This window comes from Centruroides vittatus, unplaced genomic scaffold (assembly GCF_030686945.1).
Source record: "Centruroides vittatus isolate TY-2023 unplaced genomic scaffold, ASM3068694v2 contig_817, whole genome shotgun sequence".
NCBI lineage: Eukaryota > Metazoa > Arthropoda > Arachnida > Scorpiones > Buthidae > Centruroides > Centruroides vittatus.
Window position 1 is genome coordinate 968,808 of NW_027122532.1, and position 23,923 is coordinate 992,730.

At 36.2% G+C, this 23,923-nt stretch overlaps 1 protein-coding gene across 4 annotated transcripts in view; it reads right to left on the reverse strand.

The window, feature by feature from the left end:
* The window catches only part of LOC136982229 (ecdysone-induced protein 74EF-like), a 99,189-nt gene that overhangs the window by 5,171 nt on the left and 70,095 nt on the right, over positions 1-23,923 (reverse strand). For all 4 annotated transcript variants that reach the window (XM_067278680.1, XM_067278681.1, XM_067278682.1 and 1 more), the window contains 3 exons: positions 1,236-1,421; positions 1,053-1,157; positions 672-779 (listed from right to left, as the gene is read on the reverse strand). In XM_067278680.1, coding sequence (XP_067134781.1) covers positions 672-779; positions 1,053-1,157; positions 1,236-1,421 — 399 coding nt within the window. The remainder of the gene's footprint in view (positions 1-671; positions 780-1,052; positions 1,158-1,235; positions 1,422-23,923) is intronic.

The window sequence follows — 23,923 nt, forward strand, 5'->3', positions numbered from 1 at the left end:
AACAATTACATCTCATTGCCACATCGAAAGGAAATGGCAATTCTACAAGAAAAATGGAGCGCGTGGCCGTCAGATCGAAATTTCTGTCGGACACTCGGCCTTAGTCCAGTAACAATTATCCGAATGCAGAACGCGTAATAGAATCAGTTATTTACGCCCGAGCGCATAGAAGCGACCGTCGCTTTGTGTTGTTCAAACATCGCGGCGATTACGCGTTCCTACGCAACAACAAAAAAAAAATGGACGCGTAGCATACGAGTCGTCAACCCGGCAGATTTCGGTTGCCGAAATAACCTGCCAAAAATATCCATTATTTTAAGTCTGGCCCGGCGACCTTGGCCTCCTTTGCGGTGTCAGTGAACTCACCGCCTTTCCGGTAGCTCCGTACAAAAAAAGGAAAGGGGGGGGTAAAAAATGCCATTACGGCCGGGCATAGCAACGGCTCCGGATGACTGGTCACTTTCGCTGCTGCAAGTGACGCTTGGAAGTTACGTCGACCAATCACGGGCCGAGTTTTCTTTGTCGACGTTGTTATGGTAACGAAAAGCGCGATACACTGACCCAGAAATATCGATTCCCGCGAAGAGGAACGGTGCCGATGACCTAATTTTCCTCCCCCAGATTCCCTCTCGCGCGCATGTTCGCTAGAAGTTAATTAGTAAACAACTTACGCCATCCGTTATTGTGAGGGTACTGAGTTTGCAGGGAAGGATGCAGACAGTATGACGGATACGACAGACCGGTGGGGCTGGGCGATTCGGGGGTAGGAGGAGGAGGCCCTGAAAAAAGGAAGAAAAAAGTTAGCGTCGACCCCAAAAAAAATTTTAAAAAAATAAAAAAAATACGAAACTTTCTCCGCCGGCATCTTATCGCTCGATAAATGACGTCAAATACGACACGTTACGTAATCACGTACACGACCAATCGTATTCGTCCGTCTCATAATTCGTTAGCTGTGCTGCCAATTTGAATTGCGGAATGTGACGTCATTTACGAGTAAGATAAATATATCGGCCGTTAATTAATTAATTTATTATTAATTTTTTAATTACCAGGCGTCGTTTGCAGTCTGGAACGAGATTCGTCGTTGCTGACGTGTCCGCTGCTGCTGTCGACGTCGGACACTCCGCTGTCGGCCGGACTGGGGGGTAGAGAACCTACAAGGGAGTAGAAATTGGCCGTTAACGCGGTGTTAACGAGTTTATTGAAGCCCCTTTTAACGATTCCTTCCTTACCGGTGCTGCTTCCGCTATAGGAAACGGGCGGTGTGGCGATCGAGTGTAAAGAATATTGCAGATGATGGGGTACTTCCTGAAGAATGTTTTGAAGAAGCGTCTTCGAATCCCTGCTGGCTTGAAGTCCCGAAGGGATGTGTCGGCTTCTCTCTCGAGATTCTATTCGTGCGTCCCCTCTTCCGTCAACTGAAAATAGCCCAATTTGTTCTATTTTTAATACAACATCGATGGCTGTAAACACAGTTCCCGAAAAAATATAAATAAATAAATAAATATTACGCCGCCATTTTTTCAGTTTTAATGGCATCGGAGCCATGCCATTAAAGAACGGAGGAGTTTACCGCCAAGAAGAGTAAAAAAAATAACAAACAACAACAAAAAAACTATTTTTAGATTCGATTTGGTAACCGCACGAACCGAAAACAAACTTACGAATTAAAGTATGCAGTGACGCAAACAATAAAAATTCGCAGATACGTCCGTGACCCAAATGGCGGTCATCTGACGGATTCTTAGGAAAATGCCACAGTCAAGGTAACCAGGAGGAGGAAAAAAATGATGCAGCTCAGATAAAAACGGGATTAATCGAGTTTAAGAAGTACCCCCACGGGGGAGGAAAGCGTTCATCTTTATTATTATTATTATTACTATTATTACATCCGCGATGGTTATCTTTCCATTTTTCGAGAGTCAAAACACGCATCAATCGATTTGGCCACATCGAGTGCGTTTCGAGTATAACGTTTCCTCAAAAGCCACGAGTCCATCGAATCGAAAGGAGGTCTCGTGGACATATGGGTCAGTGAAAGCTACCGACGTAACACAACAGTCGAGACAGTTGAATAATGGTTGCTCGAGTGTAGAGGAGGGGGGACGACAATATCGGGGTCAAGGCAGGGAACAAATAAACCCAATGGCAATGCCACGGTGTGAGGCGCGCGCATCCCCGTTCCACCAATCAGCACGGATTACACAGACAGTCAAGGCTAGGTAGAAGCTCGACTCAGAGGGTGAACGGCCGTACAATGCTCAAGGTTAGATTATTTACCGAGCAACTTCTTATTTGTCCGCTATTCGAGGACATTTCAATCTGTGCTGCTGCTGCTGCTGCTTTTTTTAGATTTGCCTGAAATTTACTCTTCGTTTCGGCGTTCGCCCCCGTAACTCACGCTTTCTCCCCCCATAGAAAGTCGTAGTACCTGCAAAAATTTTATTTACGGTGGCATTTTCGAAATGTTTTCGTCCTATTGGGACACTTGTTTATCAATACGGTTGCCATTAATAAATCGTCCTCCTCTTCTTTCTCCCGGTCGCAATTAAGGGTCGTAAAAGCATTCGGCCGTTCCCAGTGTTGCGCAACTGTTACGCAACCGAGTTTGTGTGCTGCCGATGTTTAGAAAAAAGAAGAAAAAAGTGAAGAAGTGTCCTCACCCCCAGCGGGAGATGGCCACTGACGAGGAAGGAAGTGTAGTTACCAAGCTTGCAGAAAGAGAGAGAAGTCGTGTGTGGTAGAGCATAGCAGAGACGTGCTTCGAATGCACACTTCGGTCTAGGTAAGTGGCACAGATTATACTTGTATGTATAATCTGTGGTAAGTAGGACAGTGAGGTGAGGGGGAGGGGGCCTCAGAACAGAGAAAGTCTTCCACGCAAAGGCAGAGAAAGCACTAATAAATAAAATAAAGCAGAGGAGCGACGTTTTTTTCTGCGACGCCGCTACATAATTGAGAAACTTTTTTTATCACACTAGTGATAAAAAAAATAATAATAATAAAAGTAATTGTAACACGATAAGCTGCCAGATAAAACGTATCAGTGTTTTAATTATCGAATTTTTGGTGATGTTTTTTCCCTCTAGTGTTTACTCCTGCGCCGAAAATTGCTGATGAAAATTGCACTTGAAGTAGGTCAGATTTATTGGAGAAAGTTGGATGCCTTTTTTTCTTTCTTTCTCTCTCTCTCCCCTTCTCTCTTGTAAGATTAGAATCTTGCATAACTTTTTCACTACAAAAATATCGTCGCATGCCCTCGAATTTTTGCCGAAAACGGTAATTTAATTCCTCTCTAATTCGTTCCGTGCTTACGTAATTGTTTCCTACTCTTACGACGACAATGAAGAGCGTACAGGAGTCCTCCCCCTCTGTAAATCTACGCAATTTACAATATGACGTATCGAGTTACAACTTCCTAAAATATGACTCCTGTAGCCATTTTGTACGCGGCAAATTAATGTATTTTTGAAATTTTTTCGGCGTGTTTCGTAACCGGGAGCGATACGCGTAAGAGGGAGGGCAGAATTTCAGTTCAATCGAAAAGCGATCATCCCGGATGTGGCTGTTAGGAGAGGGTCAATGATGACAGAGGCAGATCTAGGACGAATTTGGCGTCCTAGATCTGCCACTTTCACTCTTTCCCAAACGGGACCTCCTAGATACTCCGGAGGGACAATTTGGGGTGCGATGTGACCCACTTTCTCCACTTTCGCTCTCGTATGTCGAATGCTGGCGGATGGTTGCACAATCGGACGGGTCTCTTAGGCGTTAATGGTTGACCGAACGCGTAAACGTTTTTTTAGAATAAAAAAACAAAAAGAGACTTCCTAAAACGGTTAGCGCCGGTGGATAGTTTCAAATGTTTCGAGTGCTTTCCTGAGGGGGATGAGTTCGGGGAATCGGAACGTTTTGACGTTCCGCAAAACTACAATCCGAAGTTTTCGGAGGGGGTGCGAAGAGGAAACGTCTCCAGAATTAGAATTAAAGTGGCTAACACAATGGAGCCGAATATAACGGAAGTGTGGGAGAGAGACCGGCTGTTCCAGGTACCGCTACCGGAGAGGGAGGAAGGTTAAAAGAAGTAAAAAAAAAAAATAGGCTGCCGTCTTTCTCCCAGAGAGAGCTTCAGACGAGGGGGCGGGAACACAGAACAGACTGCTGTAGGTTAGTGGGACCACAGCAGCTGTCGTTTTTGTCAGAACTCCGTTGGGAGAGGGTTAGACTGGCAATGGGGATTTCTAGGGAAGGAAATGACAAATGGCCTCCCCACTTACCCTATTCACGGGCCAGGAGTAGCCACCTCCCCCCGCGGGCAGATGTAGAAATTTAAACCACAAAACTCCTTCTACCAGCTGTTTAGCAAGCTACCTCTTTTTTCTTACAAGCGGCTCCCGATAGGGAATTACCGTTATCTGTCAAAACAGGACGTATACGATAGGGATTACTTAAGTAACCCAGGTAGCTTCGACTGTAGGAACGTTGGATGTGGCATCTCCGGGCGGAAACACGCGAGAAAGAGCGCGGAAAGGTTTGAAAAATGTTTTAAAAAAATGGCCACGTATCGAGGAAGGAACAAATAAAAGATGGAACATTTGGCCATTCCGCAGCGGCTACCGTTTCCTATCCGTAATTATACCGAATGAATGGCCAGAATGAAAGGGAAAGAGGCTCTTGACCTCAACCCCGCCGGACATTTAGTGGGGTAAGAGAGCGGAAGGAACCAGCTGTCGTTTTCTCTCTCCCCCCACCCACAGAATTTTTACCGTTACTGCAGGTAGCCCGGGACAACACGTGTAAGAGGGAAATTTTAATTCACTTCCAGTCCTCCGGGAGGCGATGGCCGCTCTTCCTTTGCAAATTCCCTCACCGTAATAAATCCTCCTTGCAAGATGGCTGTTGCTATCTGCGATCGACGATATCGATCGCCGTACACGTGTCTTTCGCGAGGTGGTCGACCCTGATCGCGTAAAAGTCATCCCTTACAGAAACTACATTTTCTATTTCTGTCCGTCCTCAATGACGAGCGACTTTTTCTGTTTTTTCGACTCCTCCACCAAGCGATTTTCGATCCCATTGAGAAAACCACCGGCCTGACTTTTGTTTTTTTTTCTTTTATAAATGTATTGTTTCTATAAATACATACACACGTAAACAAAACAGTTTCAAGTTCGTCGTGTACGTAATCTCTTAGATCATCTGGATGATAAGTGACCTAAATCGGCACCGATCATTTCACTAGAGAGGGATGATCTAGGTCAACTAGGCACGGAACTTTTCCTACTCTTTAATTAATCATTCTTCACAGATGTAAACTTAAACATCTGTTCGGGAGATAAACAAAAACGTCCCATCTCCGTGCGAAAAGAATAAAATAAAATGGATACGAACAAAGGACCCGAATTTAACCCACGCTTCCATTACTGTAAATGTCTTCCGAAACGGAAATAAAACTGCAGCTTCCTCCCGTCTTCATTAAAGAAAAGAATAATAATAATAAAAAAGAAAGAAAGAGGGAAAGGCGAACCTTTTCTTTAATCATCTCGCAGGAAACGCACCTTATACTTTCCAACATAAAAGCAATTTCCTGAGTTGCAAGCGTTTCTCCTTGGCCTTTAGCCGCACGCGCAGCTCGAACAGACTACTATGGCCTTGAGCCACTAAGCCAACGACCTAGCGAAGGTTAGAAAGATGGCGGACGACATCCAACTGCATTCCCCGTTACGTCGGCACACACACGATGGCAACTTTTCAAACCCCGTGGCGCGGCTCGCTTTCGATATTAAAGCGAAAGGGGGCCGACATCTGGAGGGCGGAGGGGTGAAAGATCGGGAGGTGTTGTCGTCCGAGCGCGACCTCCTTTACCAACTGGATCGAAGGAGCGACAAAGAAAAGGACACCCCTTATCCCTCCGTCTCCGTCAGAAGTGGGTCAGGATGGCAGCTTTTTTTTTATCTTTTCTTTTCGGGGTGACGCAAGATACCCCGCGGGTTAAGGAGCTCAAAAGAGAGTAAAAGGATTCGAAGGGGGAAAACCAGACACGCGTTGGGGGCTTTTTTTCTCTCGCTCTCTCTCTGTACACTCTCTCCGTTGCCCCAACGGTATTTAGGACGGGAGCGAAAGGTGACTCAGAGGAAGAGGGATATAAAAATACAGAACCCGACAGAAATCGAACCCGATATCAAACGTAACAAAAAAAAAAAAAAAAAAAGATCGAAGACGACACTTAATTACGTCACTAGAACGATACACTAAACTAGAATTGACTTTCCACGCCGCACGCTAGTCACGTGCAGTGAAAGTCTTCCGACTGGGTCATGAGACCAACCCGACTGACACAAGTAAAAAAGTTAGGAAAAAACAAATAAATATGTAATAAAAAATGCAGGCGACGAGCAACGTCAAACTACTTACGATATCTTTTCATGAGAGATTTCTTAAAAGTGTACTTCTTCGATCCGCCTCGACATTCCTCCACATCTATCAACACCTCTTCTGGCATTTTTAACGATTTTGAAATTGTTTAAAACTACGAGTCCTTGTTAGAAAAACACTAGTTTTTGGTATCCCTAGACGCGTTGCCAGTCGAACATGATGAACATTTAGTAGGAAAGTCACCGATCAACGTAATTCAGCCTTGACACAGACCATGGAGTTTAGTCTGAGCGATGCTGTTTACAGCCACTGAATGGTGTCACATACACACAGCACGCGCAGTGAGCGACGTGGTGACGCGCTAACCAACCCTCCGCCTCCTGGCGGCCGAGAGGAGAAGCAATTTCAGACCAATGTCCGTAACGATTGCCCTTGAAACCGAACGTCCGTTCTACTACCTTGACATTGGACGGACGTTCGCGATTGGGCGAATCCAAGCAATGTGAAAGCGTACACGGTGACGCAATAGCGAGTGGAATGTACAAGTAGAAAATATATATAACTAAAAGAAGAAAATAGCGGAAAGTTCGCTAGCATTCGATACAACTGCCGTCTGAATTAATATAGCAACCAACGGTGCGGGATGCAAAGGGTTGGTTTCGCAACAGGTTCTGTGTGCCACGTGAGAATCTTAAGGCGCCTTTCTCTTCTACTAAAAATCCATTCTGTACGTCCAAAAGAAAGAAGGGAAGAGTTGGCATGTTTGTTTGCCGCAACGTACGTAGCTAATCTACCAAAATAAATCTGTTTCCACATCCGTCCTAAAGTACATTTCCCTATATCTACATGCAAATAATGGGATTCTTTTACGCGTTACGAAACCCGTAACAAAAATATATCCCTAATTTTAAACGTATTTTTTCCCCGATAAGATTATGGACGATGTGACAATTATCGCTTTAAATGGCAGATCGATGAAGGCTGCGGGAGAGCAGCGACTTTGCGGGTGGGAATTTTTTTTTCTCCTCTTCCCGACTGCACGAGACAGGAAAGAGATGCTAGTGTTTCCGGTGTCATCTTCCAGAAGAGTCGAAGGTGAAGAAAGTGGTCAGGAGTGGCCCGCGGAATTTTTAAGATACGGAGGAATGTCGAATCCGTCGCCGCCAAACCCACCCACCTCCAGACTCGGTAATGCCGCAATTAGGAGCATTTAAAACAATAAGCTGCCACGTCACGTTTTTTCTCACGAACGTATCGGTTGCGAGGGTGACATTGACCGTGTTTTAATACCACTACTCGGATTGTGCGCGCCGGCAGCATTATAAAACTCGGTACACGTGCGGTATGTTGACCCTACGGAGACCATCTGTTGTATCAAGGTCAATTGAATATTAGCGAATTGCGCCGAATCGCCGACATGCCAAACAAACTTATAACCGTTTATTAACAATTTCGAACGGAAAATAAATACACACAAAAACAACCAATGGGAGGCCGGGAACCGTTTCGTGTATGTTACACCGATTGGACGCGTTGGGGGATTTCAAAATTTACTGTTTCTCCCTCGGTGATGTCACTAGCGACGACGGAAGTCGACTCTATCACCTGTACGCGTATACCTGTATGACCTGCTGGAAGGGAAAGAATAATAATAATAATAATATTTAAAAAAAACAAAAATAGTAGTTGTTTCACTATGGTTCGAAAACTGGGTCGGTGGGAGCTTTCGTGGGGAATCTTGAGGAAAGTCAAGGACAGGAAAATTTTAAATATAACTGCGTAACTTTCTGTTTTTTCTTTCTTTCTTTTTAAAAAATTATAAAATAAATCCCGAATTTAAAAGTACAGAAAAACCTGAAGACCTTCCTCTTCGAATCCATTCTGAAACGGGGCAATTCAGTATAAAAAAAAGAATTAATTTAAACCACTTTTTTCAATTTTTTATCCATTAAACTCGAACGTTTCTTCGTTTAACTTAGTAATAATGTTAATAAAATTATCTAGAATACAATATTCGCGTGCGATTTAGTCGCAGGAGTTAATTGGAGATGCCGGGTTCACTGCCCTCGTTTTCTAAACGATCTTCAAAAATAGGCCATATCTGTTTTCGTTTCGGACGTCAGTTGGACTGCAAAATTGATTCTCGAGCAGAAATGTTTGGATCGGTACCGCTGAATCTAGTTAAGGATACATAACTTGGCCAGCAGTAAAGAGAATGCGAAGAGGGGAGAGCCGGGAGAGGGGCAATTTTGGAATGACGTGAAAACTTTCACTTTTCACTCTCTCTTTCTCCTCTTGTATGACTCATCTATAAAAATTTGATTTATATAAATTCAAAAACCAGTTTGACAAGTAACAAACAATCTCCGGAGACCAAATAAAGAAACGTCTACATTAATATGGGGGATCTTTATACGTGGGTTTAAGAAATGTAAAAATTTTTATGTACGTTAATTAATGGAATTTAATGCGAGGAGGATATTTTTGGGCGCCCCTCGCGAGTTGAATGCCACTCGATTAAAGAACACCCCATAAATTTATTTATTTTCGATAGATTTTGATAAATGGAAATCGATGGGTGATAATTCGATGATTAATTAATGATATCTTGTTCATTACGGGGTAATTAATTAAGTTAGTTGTAATCTGATTTCCGTTAATTTTGAAAATCTTCAGCGACTTAAGACAATCGACGAGATGCTCGATTCTTTGATTAACTTCTGAAGATCCGATCTTCAAAAGACGATTATAATAGCAACAGGCTAATTGCTTTCGATGGAACCGATTAAGATCTTCGCAGTTAACGAAAAATCTATTCTCGTTTCAGATTTTATCTGAAGTCAATTAAGCCGACGAAAATTTTCACGAGAACCGCGTAGTGCCACTTAGCGATTTTTTCACGTATTGACAAGCTATTTTTGTGTGTTTTTAGCGATTTTTCCCTCGTTGCAACGTAATTACGCGCCAGTATAATCGTGCATTTTTCATTGAATTCCGTGGAAGAGCGCGGAAAATCGAACGGCAAACACAACTACTATTCGAGAGATAAGAATTACTTAACGTTACGTGGCTTTAATAATTTTACAAGACCGCTCGTATGGCACAAAAGCTTCCTCTAAATATTTATATACACGACAGTATGCTGCTTTATGGGTTTTAACCGCGAAGCTCCCTTTAACCCCTTGGAAAAGATATGAAACAATAAGTAAGATAACAATCATAATCCGAAAAATATTATGTGAATATCGATGACGCACGAGGTAAAGAATTATATAAAAAGCAAGCACCGTCGCACCCATCTGGACCACCTCTCGACTTGGATACAGAAATACGCGGCGGGGTACGGTTCGTCAACGTCACCGAAACGAAATGTTACATCTTCTACAACTGAAAAGAAGCGCATCTTGTTGATCAACAAACGTCAAGCGGCTATATAAAAATCGATAAGGTCGAGCCCCCGAGGTGAAATGGCCCATTTCGTGGACAATGAGCATTACATAAATTTGACATAATTCGAAAAATTCATTTTATAACGATTACTTCTATACGTTAAGTAACGCCATTTATTCACAAATCACCATCGTGTCCGCGAGAAGAGGTGGATTCGCTAGTGTTTTCGGAGGCCATCCACAATGTAAATGTTATTAAAAGAATTTTGCCCCGTTGCCGGTGTTATTTAATATATTATTCGAAAGGCCAACGCGTTAAATCATTATTAAAGCACCGAGAAAAGTGATCGATGTAATTGTTTGACATTTTTCTCCGGCTCTTGCACAACTAGTCTTGACCCACTTTCATCACACCAACAAATAGGAAAGGAAGAAAAAAAACTGACAAGCATTATCGGTTAGACTCTCCTAGCAACTGCTTCCTTGTTTCTTATCGTGGTCTAAAATAACAAACTCGATAAGTAAAAACAATCTTTCAAAACACTGTTATAATAATGCGCTCAGTGTACAGACCTACATTTTATATATTTATGTTGATTCGTTGTCTCTTCCCATTCGTTGAAATGGTGAAAACCGTTACAAATCCGTTTCGTCTAGCGGAAAATGAGCGCATCTTTAAATTATTTATTTGTTTTTTTCAATTAAAAATTAATTAAACAAGCTTCCAAATTATGAACCTGGTGAAGGATCTCGCAATTTATAAATTAAAGAACGTTCGTGGAGTTGGTGCAAGAGTTTAAAAAAGGTTTAACTTTTTTATGGAATCACCACAAATGTTTTCTTCGCAAACTTTGTAAATTATCAAGAAAAATTCCAACTTAAAAGAAACAGGACCCCGGAGAAGTCCCCGAGAGAAGAGAATGGGGCCAGTCAGAGTAACAAATGAGAAGGCCTCCTGCCAAATTTTTCACCGCTTACAAAAATGAATTTTAATTTACATCGCATCCTTCGTACAAAAATCGAGATTTCGGGTTTCTCTGCCAGAAGCCGGGCCCTCACTTTGCATTTTTAAATCCCCGATTACAAAATTAATAATGCCCGATCTCTTTGTATTCGTGGTCGCCCGATCTTCTATCTAAGATCCACAGCTTCGGTTTGGTCCTTTAACGTTTAAATTCATCGAGGGTCGAATGAGTCGATTGCATTTCTTGTCACGAATCACCGCATGAAAATTCCATTTTTTTAATCCAGTTCTAAAGAGCAGACAACAGGAAGAGAATCAGAGAACACAAACCACATCGTGGCAACTTCAATAATCGATTGCTAATTGAACCAGGCCATCAATTACTTAACGAGCCAATTTTAATGGTTTCGCCGATCTAAAAATTGGTATTTTGGACTATGTAATGTATAATATTAATTTAAATCCAAGTTCCAGACAGAACAAACAGAAACTTCCTCCTTCGATTCTTACAGAAAATATATAGGTTACTTTTCCTCTTTAACTCAAATCGTGCCAACCATATTTAACCATCAGGAAAACATAAAATGACTTTCTTTTCATTATTTAAAGAATTTTTTACATAATCTGAACTTTAAAAACCAAAACATTAAAAAAATACTCGTAAAAATTCAATAAACATTTTTCAAATCAATTTTTTTTCACGCAAGATTTTTAATTGGAAGTTCAGAAATTTGTATACGCCCTCATACCCATAAAAACAAGAAAAATACTTCTAAATACTCTAAAATACTCTACGTGAAGTATTAATATTGAGTGGTTTCTTAAAATTGAATTTTGGATCATCATCATCATCATGATCTTATGTTTTAATCATCTTTACGTTCTTCTTCATCAGCACAATGAGCTGAACTTAATATTAAGAAGGGATAAAGTGCTTTAAAACTGTTTATTATATCAAAACAAAGCGTAATTATGGACTAAAGATGCTCTAAAAAAAAATAGTTGGCAGCCTACAGGCTGTTTATTTCGTACTAAAAACAAAAAAATTTTTTGTTAAATAAATGCAAATTAGATGCCAATAGTCTCTTAATTTATTTAAAATTATTTACTTTAATCATTTTTTTCTGCGAAGTTCACAACAGAAGATCTCCATTGCAATCATCATCGATGCGGTTCTAAAACAATACATTTCTCTATTGATTACTATATATTTTTTATTTATTTTTATCCTACATTTCCTTTTATTTTTTCGAAATCACGGACACAGAGAGTCACGACCTCAAATATATTTATATATACATATATATATTTTCGTGAAAATATCGAGACAAAGAGAACTGACTTGGAAATAAGCCAAAAAATCCAACCAGGAACGGGTCTTACTTAATTCTCGGAACCTAGAGTTGCACTGTCCGATAGATGGCGTTAACCTGGTCCTGACAAGGACACAGTGTCCCTCGGTCACGTGAATCACGTCCTGTCACCTACAGTACCATCACCTAGGCAACAGTACCGACACAAACTGGTGGATCCTTCGTAGAAAGGGGACGATGCCCCTACGAACAATTGAAAATCTTCGCCGTGTATCTCCATTTTGAATCTTAATTACGTTGTTGGTATGTGGCGAAATGTATATCGAATCGACTAAAAGAAGACTCGGCGAAGGGGGGAAGGAAAATAAAAATTACTTTTCTGATTGGCGAGCGATATAAAAGCTATCCTACTCGGCCGGTCGCTAAACAAACTGGCCAGGCTTCACAGCTTCTGTTACTTAATAATGAATTTTGTAAACTAGGACACATCAATTAGCAATTGGTAGAAGAAGCATACAGTCGCATGTTTATTAATATAAATTATTCAAATTTTCGAATTCGAATTTGATTGATAAGTTATTTAAAAAAAAGAGCGCCAAGCTTTTCTTCGGTACATTTTCGAGTTAAAAATTCATTAAAATGTGCCATTTAAAGTAATTTTTTAAGGATTTCTTTGACATAATCTTGGATTTTGACGTATTTATTAAGAATAGTTTAGAAATTTGCAAGCATATTAACAAACAACTCTGATTCCTGAAGCACCCTCGATCCTCCAAGAGATCCTCCGATCCTCCAAGACCCGTAGATGTACATTACTTTGCAGAAAGGAATAACTACACAAATTACAATAATCCTTTTTACCTTTTTCGTTTCTCGCGAGCATTTTTATTTGCCACAACGAGTTTACGCAATTAGTTTCGAAAATTATGTAAAATTTTATTTGAAGAATCATCAAACTTTCTTCCTGCTCGACTGACGAGTCGGTCACTCCCAGTAGCTTTCGTCTAAGTACTTAAAAAAGTTGTTTAATGATGACAGCGACGTGTCTGAGTGACTAAAGCGTATGAAAATTCAGGAAATAAACCAAATTATTCAGTGCCAGAAGAGAAGAGCGCGTGTTTCGAGAATCCTCACTCGTTAAAAATTCCAAAAATGGCCAAAGAATAATCTAAACTCGAGGGCGCCCCGTGAATGCAAAGAGCGGGCCAAATGGCCTTCCCGTCTTCCCCTCATCTTTGTTAGCCATTACACGTATATCTTAAAAATGGGGAGATGCCAGACAATACGGAAATGGAACAGTCGTTTCCGTGTTTCGGAATCCAATCTCCTCAATGAGAAATTGTGAAAAGTTGATTCGCTTTAAACGCGAATATGAAAGTAATCGAAAGTTACGCCAACGATGGCGTCACAACTGACCCTAATCGCAATTTGACTCGCGGTGAGACTCGTCTGACGTCACAACTGACGCAATAATAGAGCGCTTATCGCGTTCTCTCTAGCAATTAGCGTTGAAGTTTATGAATAAATCTCAATTATTTTACTAAACAATTAGCGTTTAAACGGAGATTTCTAAATGAAGTAGTATTGGATGAAATGGAATAGAATGAAGTAGGTAACAACGCATCAAAAAGACGAATTTTCAGACCTTTTTCTAAAATAAAATTTAAATCGATTTTTATAATTTCTAAATAAAAATTCAGAAAAAAATCCCGAATTTTAAATAAATTCGCTTCTCTTTTTCTAAAAATAATAATTATTATTTGGAAAGCATTTTAAATTTACAATTAAACAAAATTAACTTTTTAAGCGTGCGTTATGTCACAAAGCAGTGAGAAACTTTGCCTTGTGACGTAACGCACGATCTCCTAAGTAATAACTGATTTTCCACTTCATCTTTTGGGAATTTCTTAAAATTTATCAATTTTTTTTACTATTTACAGATATGTTTTTTGAAGTTTTCACCTTTTTTTTATTGCCGATCTTCCTTGTTTATACACGTAGAATTATAATTTACAGCATCACAGAAGGAAATTATAATTGTAATTTATGAATAATAAAAAATATATATGTGCAAATTTTATGTAAAAATCGAGTTCACGTTGTCAATTATTTTAGAATAAACCGAACTGCGTAGCGTTATATCAGGTACGGGGATCAAAAAGACTAATTTTTCAGCCAAAACTGTTAAGAATGTCTCCATATTGATTATATAAATATTACGATCGCTCTAGTTTACAAAGTAAGTGGGTTATATTTTAGGTAGTTAACAGTATCCTACATTTCTAGAGTTTTTCCGAATGTCATCTAGATCTGTCCTTAAAGCTCTTAAATTTGGCAAAGTGTACGTTATCTGACACAAACCATAAATTATCTGCTCCATTTCTGAGCTTATTACTTTTCTATTCTGAGATATAGTATTTCAAATTTATAGTAAAACATCAGACCCATTATCGTCCATAGAGGAGACAGGGAGGACACGTCAGGAGCACCATTATATTAGAAGGCCCGTAATCTCAGGAGAGCACGATGCAAGGAGGTTCGTCGAGGGCAACAATGCCAAGAGATTCGAGCTCTTGGTTTCATAGAGTCTTTAATAAGAGAAAAACTTCACGGGCCCTGGATTACGAGCCTCCACTATAGTATCAAAATATATCAGGTGAACCGTAATTCATAAAGGCAGCTCTAATTATTTATCAATTATTAAGCAGTACTATCTTGCTTTCAATGCGCATCTTTTATTAAGAAGCCTTGCTCTTCCATTTACAATTATCAAATTTTTTTAACATTTCATAAGAAGATCGGCATAGGAATCAAATTTTAAAACCTTGTATAGTCTACAAATAAATATTTAAAATCTAATCAGCAATAAAATCATCAAGCAACGAGTTGAGTAACTTTTCCGGCTAAAAAGTTAAAATTGAGTGTGGCGCCATCTGTTACGAGATTTATTTAAAATAATTTTATATTATAAACTGTTATAAAATAGCAAAAAGCTTAATTTTGAGGGTAAAGACGAGTTTTATTTTTTTTTTAAATTGTAATTGCTAATACGAGTAAAATCTTCATTAGGTCCGACCCCATTCCAGATACGACACGTGACCTCCCTCTATCTCCCCACCTCCTCGACCTTTAAACTCCAAAATTTAATAACATCAATTCCACTAATACACAAATCTCTCTGCAAAATTTCAGAAATTTTCGACAAAAAGCACGGGAGTTATTAAGCTTTAAAGTGGGTGAACAAGATCGTGCCCCCCACACAAACATCCAAACATACAGAAAAAACCCTCAAAATTTTACATTTCTCAACTTTTCAAGGTCCCCGAGTTCAAAAATGTTAGTCTTGGGGCCACTTTTTGACCGATTGCCATACTTTCACTCTTTTATGTATAAAAGCCGGGAAAGTGAGTGTTATCTGACGCGCGCGTGTTCAGTCGCATCGCGCGAAATTCAGATAAAACTTAAATATAATAATAATTATAATTATTATATTTAAGTTTTATCTGAATTTAATATAATATTTATATTATTATTATTATTATTCTTTACAAGCATAAAAATATAGAAAAATATTAGATACATTTGTGATATAAGAAGTGATGCCATGTCGCGTCGCATCGTCGGAAAGTGCGCACACGGCGTCACACCTCGAGCGGCGCGACACGCAAACTTTTAATAATTTAAACCTGTAAAATTTTATTTAAAAAATATATATATATAAATTATAAATGCAATTAATTCATATTTCATGAATTAAAAATGTATATATCTAGCTCGTGTTTATAAATTAACGTAAACATTCCGATCGAGTGATACAGTATCGAATTGAAGATAATAGAAATGTAATTAAATAAATAAAAAAATAAAACCACCAGAGATAAAATCAAATTGTTTAAGATTTTAAATGTGATAAATGCAGGGCCACGGGCGAATGGGGCACTGGCCAGGGGCCTCCGAAAGCCAGGGGCCCCAGGCGCGACGCGTCAAAAAAAAAAAATGAATTACACACGCTAATGAAAAATATATATATATATTGTTTTAGGGGCCCCTTCAAAAAAAATTTGCCTGGGGCCCCCACAATGAATGCATTTCTCTATCTAAATTACAATTAAGTCTATATTTCTTCGGGTACTTATTTTATGGAAAAGGCAATAAATTACACTAAAAATAAGTAAAATTATTATTAATCTATTTACAACTGTTTACAATATATATATATATATATATATATATATATATAAACAAGCATTCTTCTATTAAATTTTGCAGAAATGTATTAATTAAAGATCTCCAGTTGATTTACGTAAAAAGAGTGATTTCAAGCTATAGGCAAGGGCCTAAACTCTCAAATCTCATAAAATTTCGTATATAAAATGTTAAAAATTAAAGAAAGGCCTTCAAATGTAATGAGAGTAAGTGTTTTCGCAATAAGTTTTATATAAAATATTTTAAAAAAAACCAATTAAATTTGGCCATAAATTGTAGAAATTTTATCATTTTTATAAGCCAGAATTTATTACGAAACAATATTTTCCAGAAATTATCCTGGAAATACCAGACCCAAGCATCTAGTTTTATATAGTTTTATATACTGTATATACTGTATATAGCATAAAATTATACGATTTGTAATTTAAAATATGTCATTTAATGTTCCTAAAATATTATCTGTATAGTAAATCAAAAATAAATTAATCAGATGTTACATTATACACTATTCTAATAATTTAAGCCGAGCAATACACATATTTCTCTAAACTCCTGACTGAAAACATGGACAGATACAGGGATATTTCTAGAGCTGGAGTAAATTTTATACGTTAGCAAATCATACAAATACAGTAAAACCTGTCCAAAACGGAACTTGCCTAAACGGGAAAAATTCTTCGAAACGGAGCGATTTTGTACGTTAAAAAACAGAAAAACCTGTTCGAAACGAAGCCTGCCAAACCGGAAACAAAAATCATTCGGTACCGTGTGGGTCCGGCATATGTAGGTTTTGCTGTATTAATCACTAACTCCAAACCCAAACAACGCATACAGATGATCGATTTTGTTTTGAGATAAACATTTTGAAAAAGTAAATAAAGCTTATAAATATATAAACAAATAATAAAAGCAGACAGGTTTTAAAAGGAAAATATTATCTTTCGTAATTTTTATTTTTATTATATTTTTAAAAATTTAAATATTCGAAAATAAATACAACGCTTCTGTATTTTTCTTGTTTTTTTTTTGCGATAATTAATGCGGCGCAACGTAACAGGCGCATAACAATGTACTGTACAGTACTTGTGTGATCTAACAGATATATTTATGTTTAAAACAACATTAAAATAATAAAAAAAATAATAATAATTATTATTATTAGTTGAATCGACGTTTATAATCTAAAGTTTTCAATGTAGTCTTTGCAAGGGTTAACTGACTTTTGAGCCACCCTGTACTTTAAAAAAGTACAGGGTGGCTCAAAAGTCAGTTGACCATTTCGAGGACTAAACTGCAATTAGCTAAATCAAGTAAAAATTAATAATAATACTGTAATAACACAATTAATTATTTCGATTGTATTTTTAGCATGTTCCCGCGCATTTTAGGTAAGTAAAATACGTTCTTTAAATTCATTTTACGGTTCGTATTCGTAAATGCTCCTGAAATACGCGAAATTGAAGCGTGATTAAGTGATTTTTGGATCACCCTGTATATGTAAGTACGCATACATTGACAGTGTAGCCCTTTAAATATAGTCAAACCTCGAAGTAGCGCACCTCTAGATAGCGTTGTTTTAGTCACGTTTCTGAGTTTGTTTTTTGGTTTTGGTCCTTATATACGTGTAGTTTTAGTAAAATAAAGTTGTATCGCCCTCGATAAAGCGCTAATAAATACTCGTAAACGAACCTTTCCCGTAAATATTAAACACAGACGTAATTTAGAGGTATGTGTAAATTACTAAATGCACGAATTGTAAATGATGAATGATAATATCATCGTGACCTTTTCGTTATCACGGTCTAAAACGACCTCCGTTTTAACGTTTGAGTTAACTCGACTTAGCGCCAATTTCGGCACTAAATCGAGGTCTGAGTGTGAAAAATTTTCGAACAGTTTCCTATTTTGAAAACAAATAATAATAATAATAATAATAATAATGAATAATAATTTAATTATTTAGCATGACAAGTTGTTTAAGAGGTGACGGAAAATCGCATCTTAACGATTATTTCCGAATAGCGGATGATACAACGATTACGTTCGACCATTTTACTCAATCCACACGAAGAAAAAATTTCGGTTTGTCATTAAAAAACGCAGTTAAATAAGAATGCAATTTCATAAAAAATAACAATAAAAAAACTTAAAGATCGACACCCGCGGTGAGAAGTTAAAAAAAAGGGAACGGTTCATTGAGGTAATGCCCGCAATTACGTCAACCTGACGTCACACATCCCATGTTTATTAATAACAAACATGAAAATTATGTCAAGTGACGTCAGAGTTGTATACTTTCTCAACAAAACGAATTGACCTCAAAATAGGTGTGTGTGTGTGTGTGTGTGTGTGTGTGTGTGTGTGTGTGTTCCTCGAGGTGACGTCGAAGCAGTGTGTGTGATTGGTCGCATTTGAAAATTTGAATATATTAAAATATATAATTATTATTTTCTGAGTTAAACTATTATTATTATATGTTAATTAGTCTGTAAATGTACAGAGTATAGTACAATTTTTGCTGAATAATCAATAGAATTTAATATAAATTATAAATTTAACAGCTTTACTAGTGAAGGAATTAGTAAAATTAAGCTTCAATTTAAATACACGGATCTTGAGCGTGTGGATTACTCCTACTCTTAAGATTGCTTATAAGACTGAAACAATGATCCACATGATTGGCATTTATTATTTTATAAGTAATATAAAGCAATATTCACAAATTCATCATTAAAAAAAAAGTGAATTAGCTACATTCTCAAGCTGAAGGTAACACGAATTACATGCATACTTCCTATTATTTAGAAAATATAAATATGTAGATCATTAAGGATCTTTAGCTTAAATACTCGCATATTTAAGCTAAAGAGCCACATTTTCATCTTGTGATCCACATGCTTATTGTGTGTTCAATTTGCCATCTTCATCTTCCAGCTAATTTACATCATCCTCCAAGCAATCAACATAAATTATTTTCGATTATTTTTAGTAAATCATCGTGACCTTTCAACTTTCATCCTATAAAATTGATATATAAACCAAATAAGCATTTATAAATTCACTCACTAATAAGATCAGAATTTTAATACAGCTTTTCACATCTACACAATCTATTTATATAATGGGGAAAGGCTATAAATTACACTAATAATAATTGTACTTATTTTAATCTATTTAAAACTGTTTACAATATATATATATATAGAATATATACATATAAACAAGCATTCTTCTATTAAATTTTGCAGAAATGTGTTAAAGATCTCCAATTGATTTACGTAAAAAGAGTGATTTCAAGCTACAGGCAAGGGCCTAAACTCTCAAATCTCTTAAAATTTCGTATACATAATGTTAAAAATTAAAGAAAGGCCTTCAAATATAACGAGAGTAAGTGTTTTCGCAATAAGTTTTACATAAAATATTTTAAAAAACCAATTAAATTTGGCCATAAATTGTAGAAACTTTATCATTTTTATAAGCCAGAATTTATTACGAAACAATATTTTCCAGAAATTATCCTGGAAAATCGAGCGATTAAACAGTTTGGTAAGTGAACGGCGGACAGACAAACGGAAAGATGAAAAAAAACTATAAATTATTATATATAAAAGTGTTTTTTAAACATTAAATACGGAGCCCACCTACAAAAATTAGCCTAAAACAATATAAACAATTATCAGTTTTCTACTTATCCCACTTATCTGGATAATTATTCAACAGATTTTTAATCAGATTAGAAATTTAAGCTGGTTAAATTATTTAATTTGCGTCGTTTTTTTTGAATATATCGATTTTTCAACGATATTAAACAGGAAAATTCTGTTTTGTTTAAGAAAAAGGAAACAAACAAAAAGATTTCTTCAGTATTTTGATTTGTTCTTGCATTAAAAAGTCTATTTTATTATGTAAAATAATACAAAAATAAGGATGTAAACTGCCGCATTACAGTGGAAACCGTCAGAAATTTATTATTAAAACGTAAATATTACTTGCATAAATAAAGCAATTATTATTTAAGTAACATTACGGATAACGCAACCACCCCTCTTATGTAAACTACTACAGAAAATATATATATTTTTTATATTTAAAAATGAAATTAATAATTAAAAATTAATACTAAACATCGTTAAATCGTTAATTAAAACTGTTAAATATGTTCGAAATTTAAGCACGTGAAACGGTGAAGCGGACTGAAGATGGGGTGAGGAAGTGGTTCTTCACCCCATCTTCAGTCCGCTTCACTCCCTCTTCACCTCTTCTTCACTTCTGCTTTAGCCCCTCTTCGTTCCTTGTTTACCCCCTTCTCACTCCTGATTAATCGGGAGCGAGAAGGACGAAGAAGGGATAAAGCAGTGGTGAAGAAGAGTTGAAGCAAAAGTGAAGCACGAGTGAAGCATGGATGAAGAAGCGGCGAAGCAGTTAGTTGCGTGTGTTGATTGTTTATTTCGGGCTTGTATTAAGTAAAAATAAAATGATAAACGTAACACTTTCCTTTATAAAGGAGCTATCAGAGTGACCTTGTTTGTACAATGTACTCTTGATTTTGTAAAACTTTCCTCTTTGTTACGCGCTCCTATCACTAGAGGGCAACACACAGTTCGATAAAGACTCCATAATTGGCAGACGGATAGTTATATAATGTGCCGATAATTGTTTATATTTATGTCTAAACAATGGCTTTTGCTCTTTGTAATTCGCTTTATTGCTTAATTAGAGTTTAAAAGAAACGATTTTCACTAATAAAATTAATCAAACAATAAAGGGAAGTTAAGAATTAATACATAAAAACACCCTCGGAGCTTAAAAAATTACTTTCCAAGCCATTTTTATGTGTAAATTAATTCAAAAATTGAATTTTTATAAGCTCAAATCTCACTAATTACGAGTTTATTAATTAATTTTATAATTAATAAATTTTTATTAACATAAAAAATAAAAAAGTAATTTAATTTTTTAATTAGAAAGTTAATCATTTAAAAATTTTTTTTTTGTTAACAATTTATAAAATTTATAAATTAATTAATTTAAAATTCAAAAATATTTATATATAATATTAATAAATAATATAATAAAATAGAATATAAAAATATTTTAATATAAAATTTATATCATCAAATACATTATCTTAGAATGTTAGCATTACAGTTAATTACACATGCATAAACACACAACGAACAATTACATGACTGTAACAATAGAGTTTTTACTTAATTTCTTTAACATTTTCTAACCATAAATAAATAAAAACATATTTTATTATGTAAGAATTATCGATTACTCATCTTCAATTTTTCAAAATTTGTCAGCTGTAGCAATGGAACATCCTATCCCTGGGGCATTTCCGTTTAGAGTGCGAGTGAGAGAGTTTCTATTGTCGTTTCTTAAAGAGGTGACAAAGGGGAAGATCATTTCCATGTCAAAAATCCACCCTTCGGTTTGTGTTATACTGATTATTTTCTTGTCAACAATGTAATAAGTACAGCAATAAGTGGAATTTTAGCTCGTTAGTGATAAGAATTGGTGATAAAGACCTGTTTTTTTTTTTTTTTTAATTTTAAATTTTAAACAATTCTAAAGATAATTCTTATCGCTTTTATGTGTATTAAATTCACTTTTAAGCACTTTTAATTTATCCACAATGCGTGTAAGTAAGTGTTTGTTATTAGGGGAATTTATAAGTGTAAATGTATCAGCCTTGTCTTGAGGAGTAAAACTTTCAAAATATTAATATTAATAAACTTAATTTGCATTTTTCAGTCGGTTTTAATTATATTTTAAGTAAATTGATTTATCTAGAATGTCAATCATTGTATTTGTTTAGAAACATTTTTTTTAAATGCAAATAAATCAAACCATTTAAATCATTGTTTTGAGGAGATAATGCTTTTTTTGAAGTAATTTAACGATAATACTTATTATCACTTACATATTTCAGCATGTTTAATTAAATTTTAAGCATTTTAACATACCTAGAGCATAGACGAACACATACAAATCTATTGTTTTATTTAGAAATTCAGCTTTTTTAAAAATAAAATATAGAAGATTCATTGTATAATTTCCTACTTGTAAGGCGCGTGTAGGTATGTTCTCAAGTGTCGCTTCAATTTCTTCGTTCCGCTCCCTCCAAAAAAAGGGAAAAATGCGAAAATTAAGAGAGAAAAAATCGCTTCCCTTGTTTGAAATTCCCTAAAAAGTCGAACGAAATCGAAATTGACACTTTCAAACTTTCCTTTTTCCGGTCACGATTTCCGTCCAGTTCCGTCAACATCCGGGAACTGGGCCGGAAACTGAAGACTTCACCCGGAAAGATTCTCCAATCGGAACAAAACAGGAAATGTTCCATTTATATATAGGTCTTTCCTGCTATTAATCTATCCAGACCTACTGCTCCCGATTGTTCTCAAGTAGTTTAATTTGCAATCTTTAAACATAACGTTTATTTTTTAATTACAAGAAACGAAACCAGTTGCAAGGCCATTCATTCCCTCCGTTTATATTATGAGACGGATCTTATCACCCAAACCAGTTATGAGGCCCTCACAATATCGCCTGACGTTTTTCGCAACATACCTTTCTATCCGATCCTTTCTTTTTAAGTATGTAAAAGATCCTATCGTTAAAATATCATTAAGAATAATAGAAGAAGGGGCAACCATTCTTCTAGAATACTTAATATTTAGCCTCAAATCTTCTACAATATTTAATTGTTATACTAAATAACTCGCGTTTTCTTCAATTATTCTGGACTATTGTCATCTACAATAGTTTATAATTCTACAAATAACTTTCGTTTTCTTGAATTATTCTAGAATATTTAATACTTCTACAAATAACTTCCATTTCCTTGCGCAAATGTATATATATAGGTCGCATCCAATGTAGAGTGATAAATATCGGTTTTTTAAAATTAATATTTTTGTTTATTGTATATTCAAAGCTTAGAATTATGCAATTTAAAGCTTGATAAAAGTGCATTTTGACTGTTTAAATGAACTAATTAAAACATTTCTACCGAAATCCCGCGGCTAATGAGGTGAAGGAGATTCACAAAGATCGATTTCGCAACTAAAATCGAGTCAATTTGTACATAAATCGTTTGTTTGTGCCTTTCGAGACGACATATTTACGGGTTTATGAATGCAATAAAGCAGGATTTACATCAGCAGCTCTACAGCTAAAAATTAGAATGAGGTATAGGGCCTAATACAAAAAAAAAAAAAGTTCCGAAGACATGCATGCAATATTTACCTTTATAAACCTATTCTGTAACGTTGCCTCATCAACAAAAGTCTTTATAATCTTATAAAAATGAAGAAATTTTAAGTATATTAATCAATAGAGTGCATCCAGAGCCTTTTATGGATGCTCATCTGATGAGAATCCATCAGAAATGTGTTATAGTAACATTTAAAAAAGCTTTATAAATAGTGGATTTAATTTAATTGATAAAGAAACAAAAACAGTACAGGAAACAATTCAAAATTACCTCAAATTACCCATATAAACGTAATTAAATGTCACTTTACTTTGAATATTGCGTGAAGTTAACTTCCCCATAGACAAGGGAAAAACTGAAATGTGTCTTTAGTAATCACTTTTTAACACACTTATGCCTTTGCTAGAAGGTTCAACATGTTCATTTAATAAACAATGTTTTTAAAATA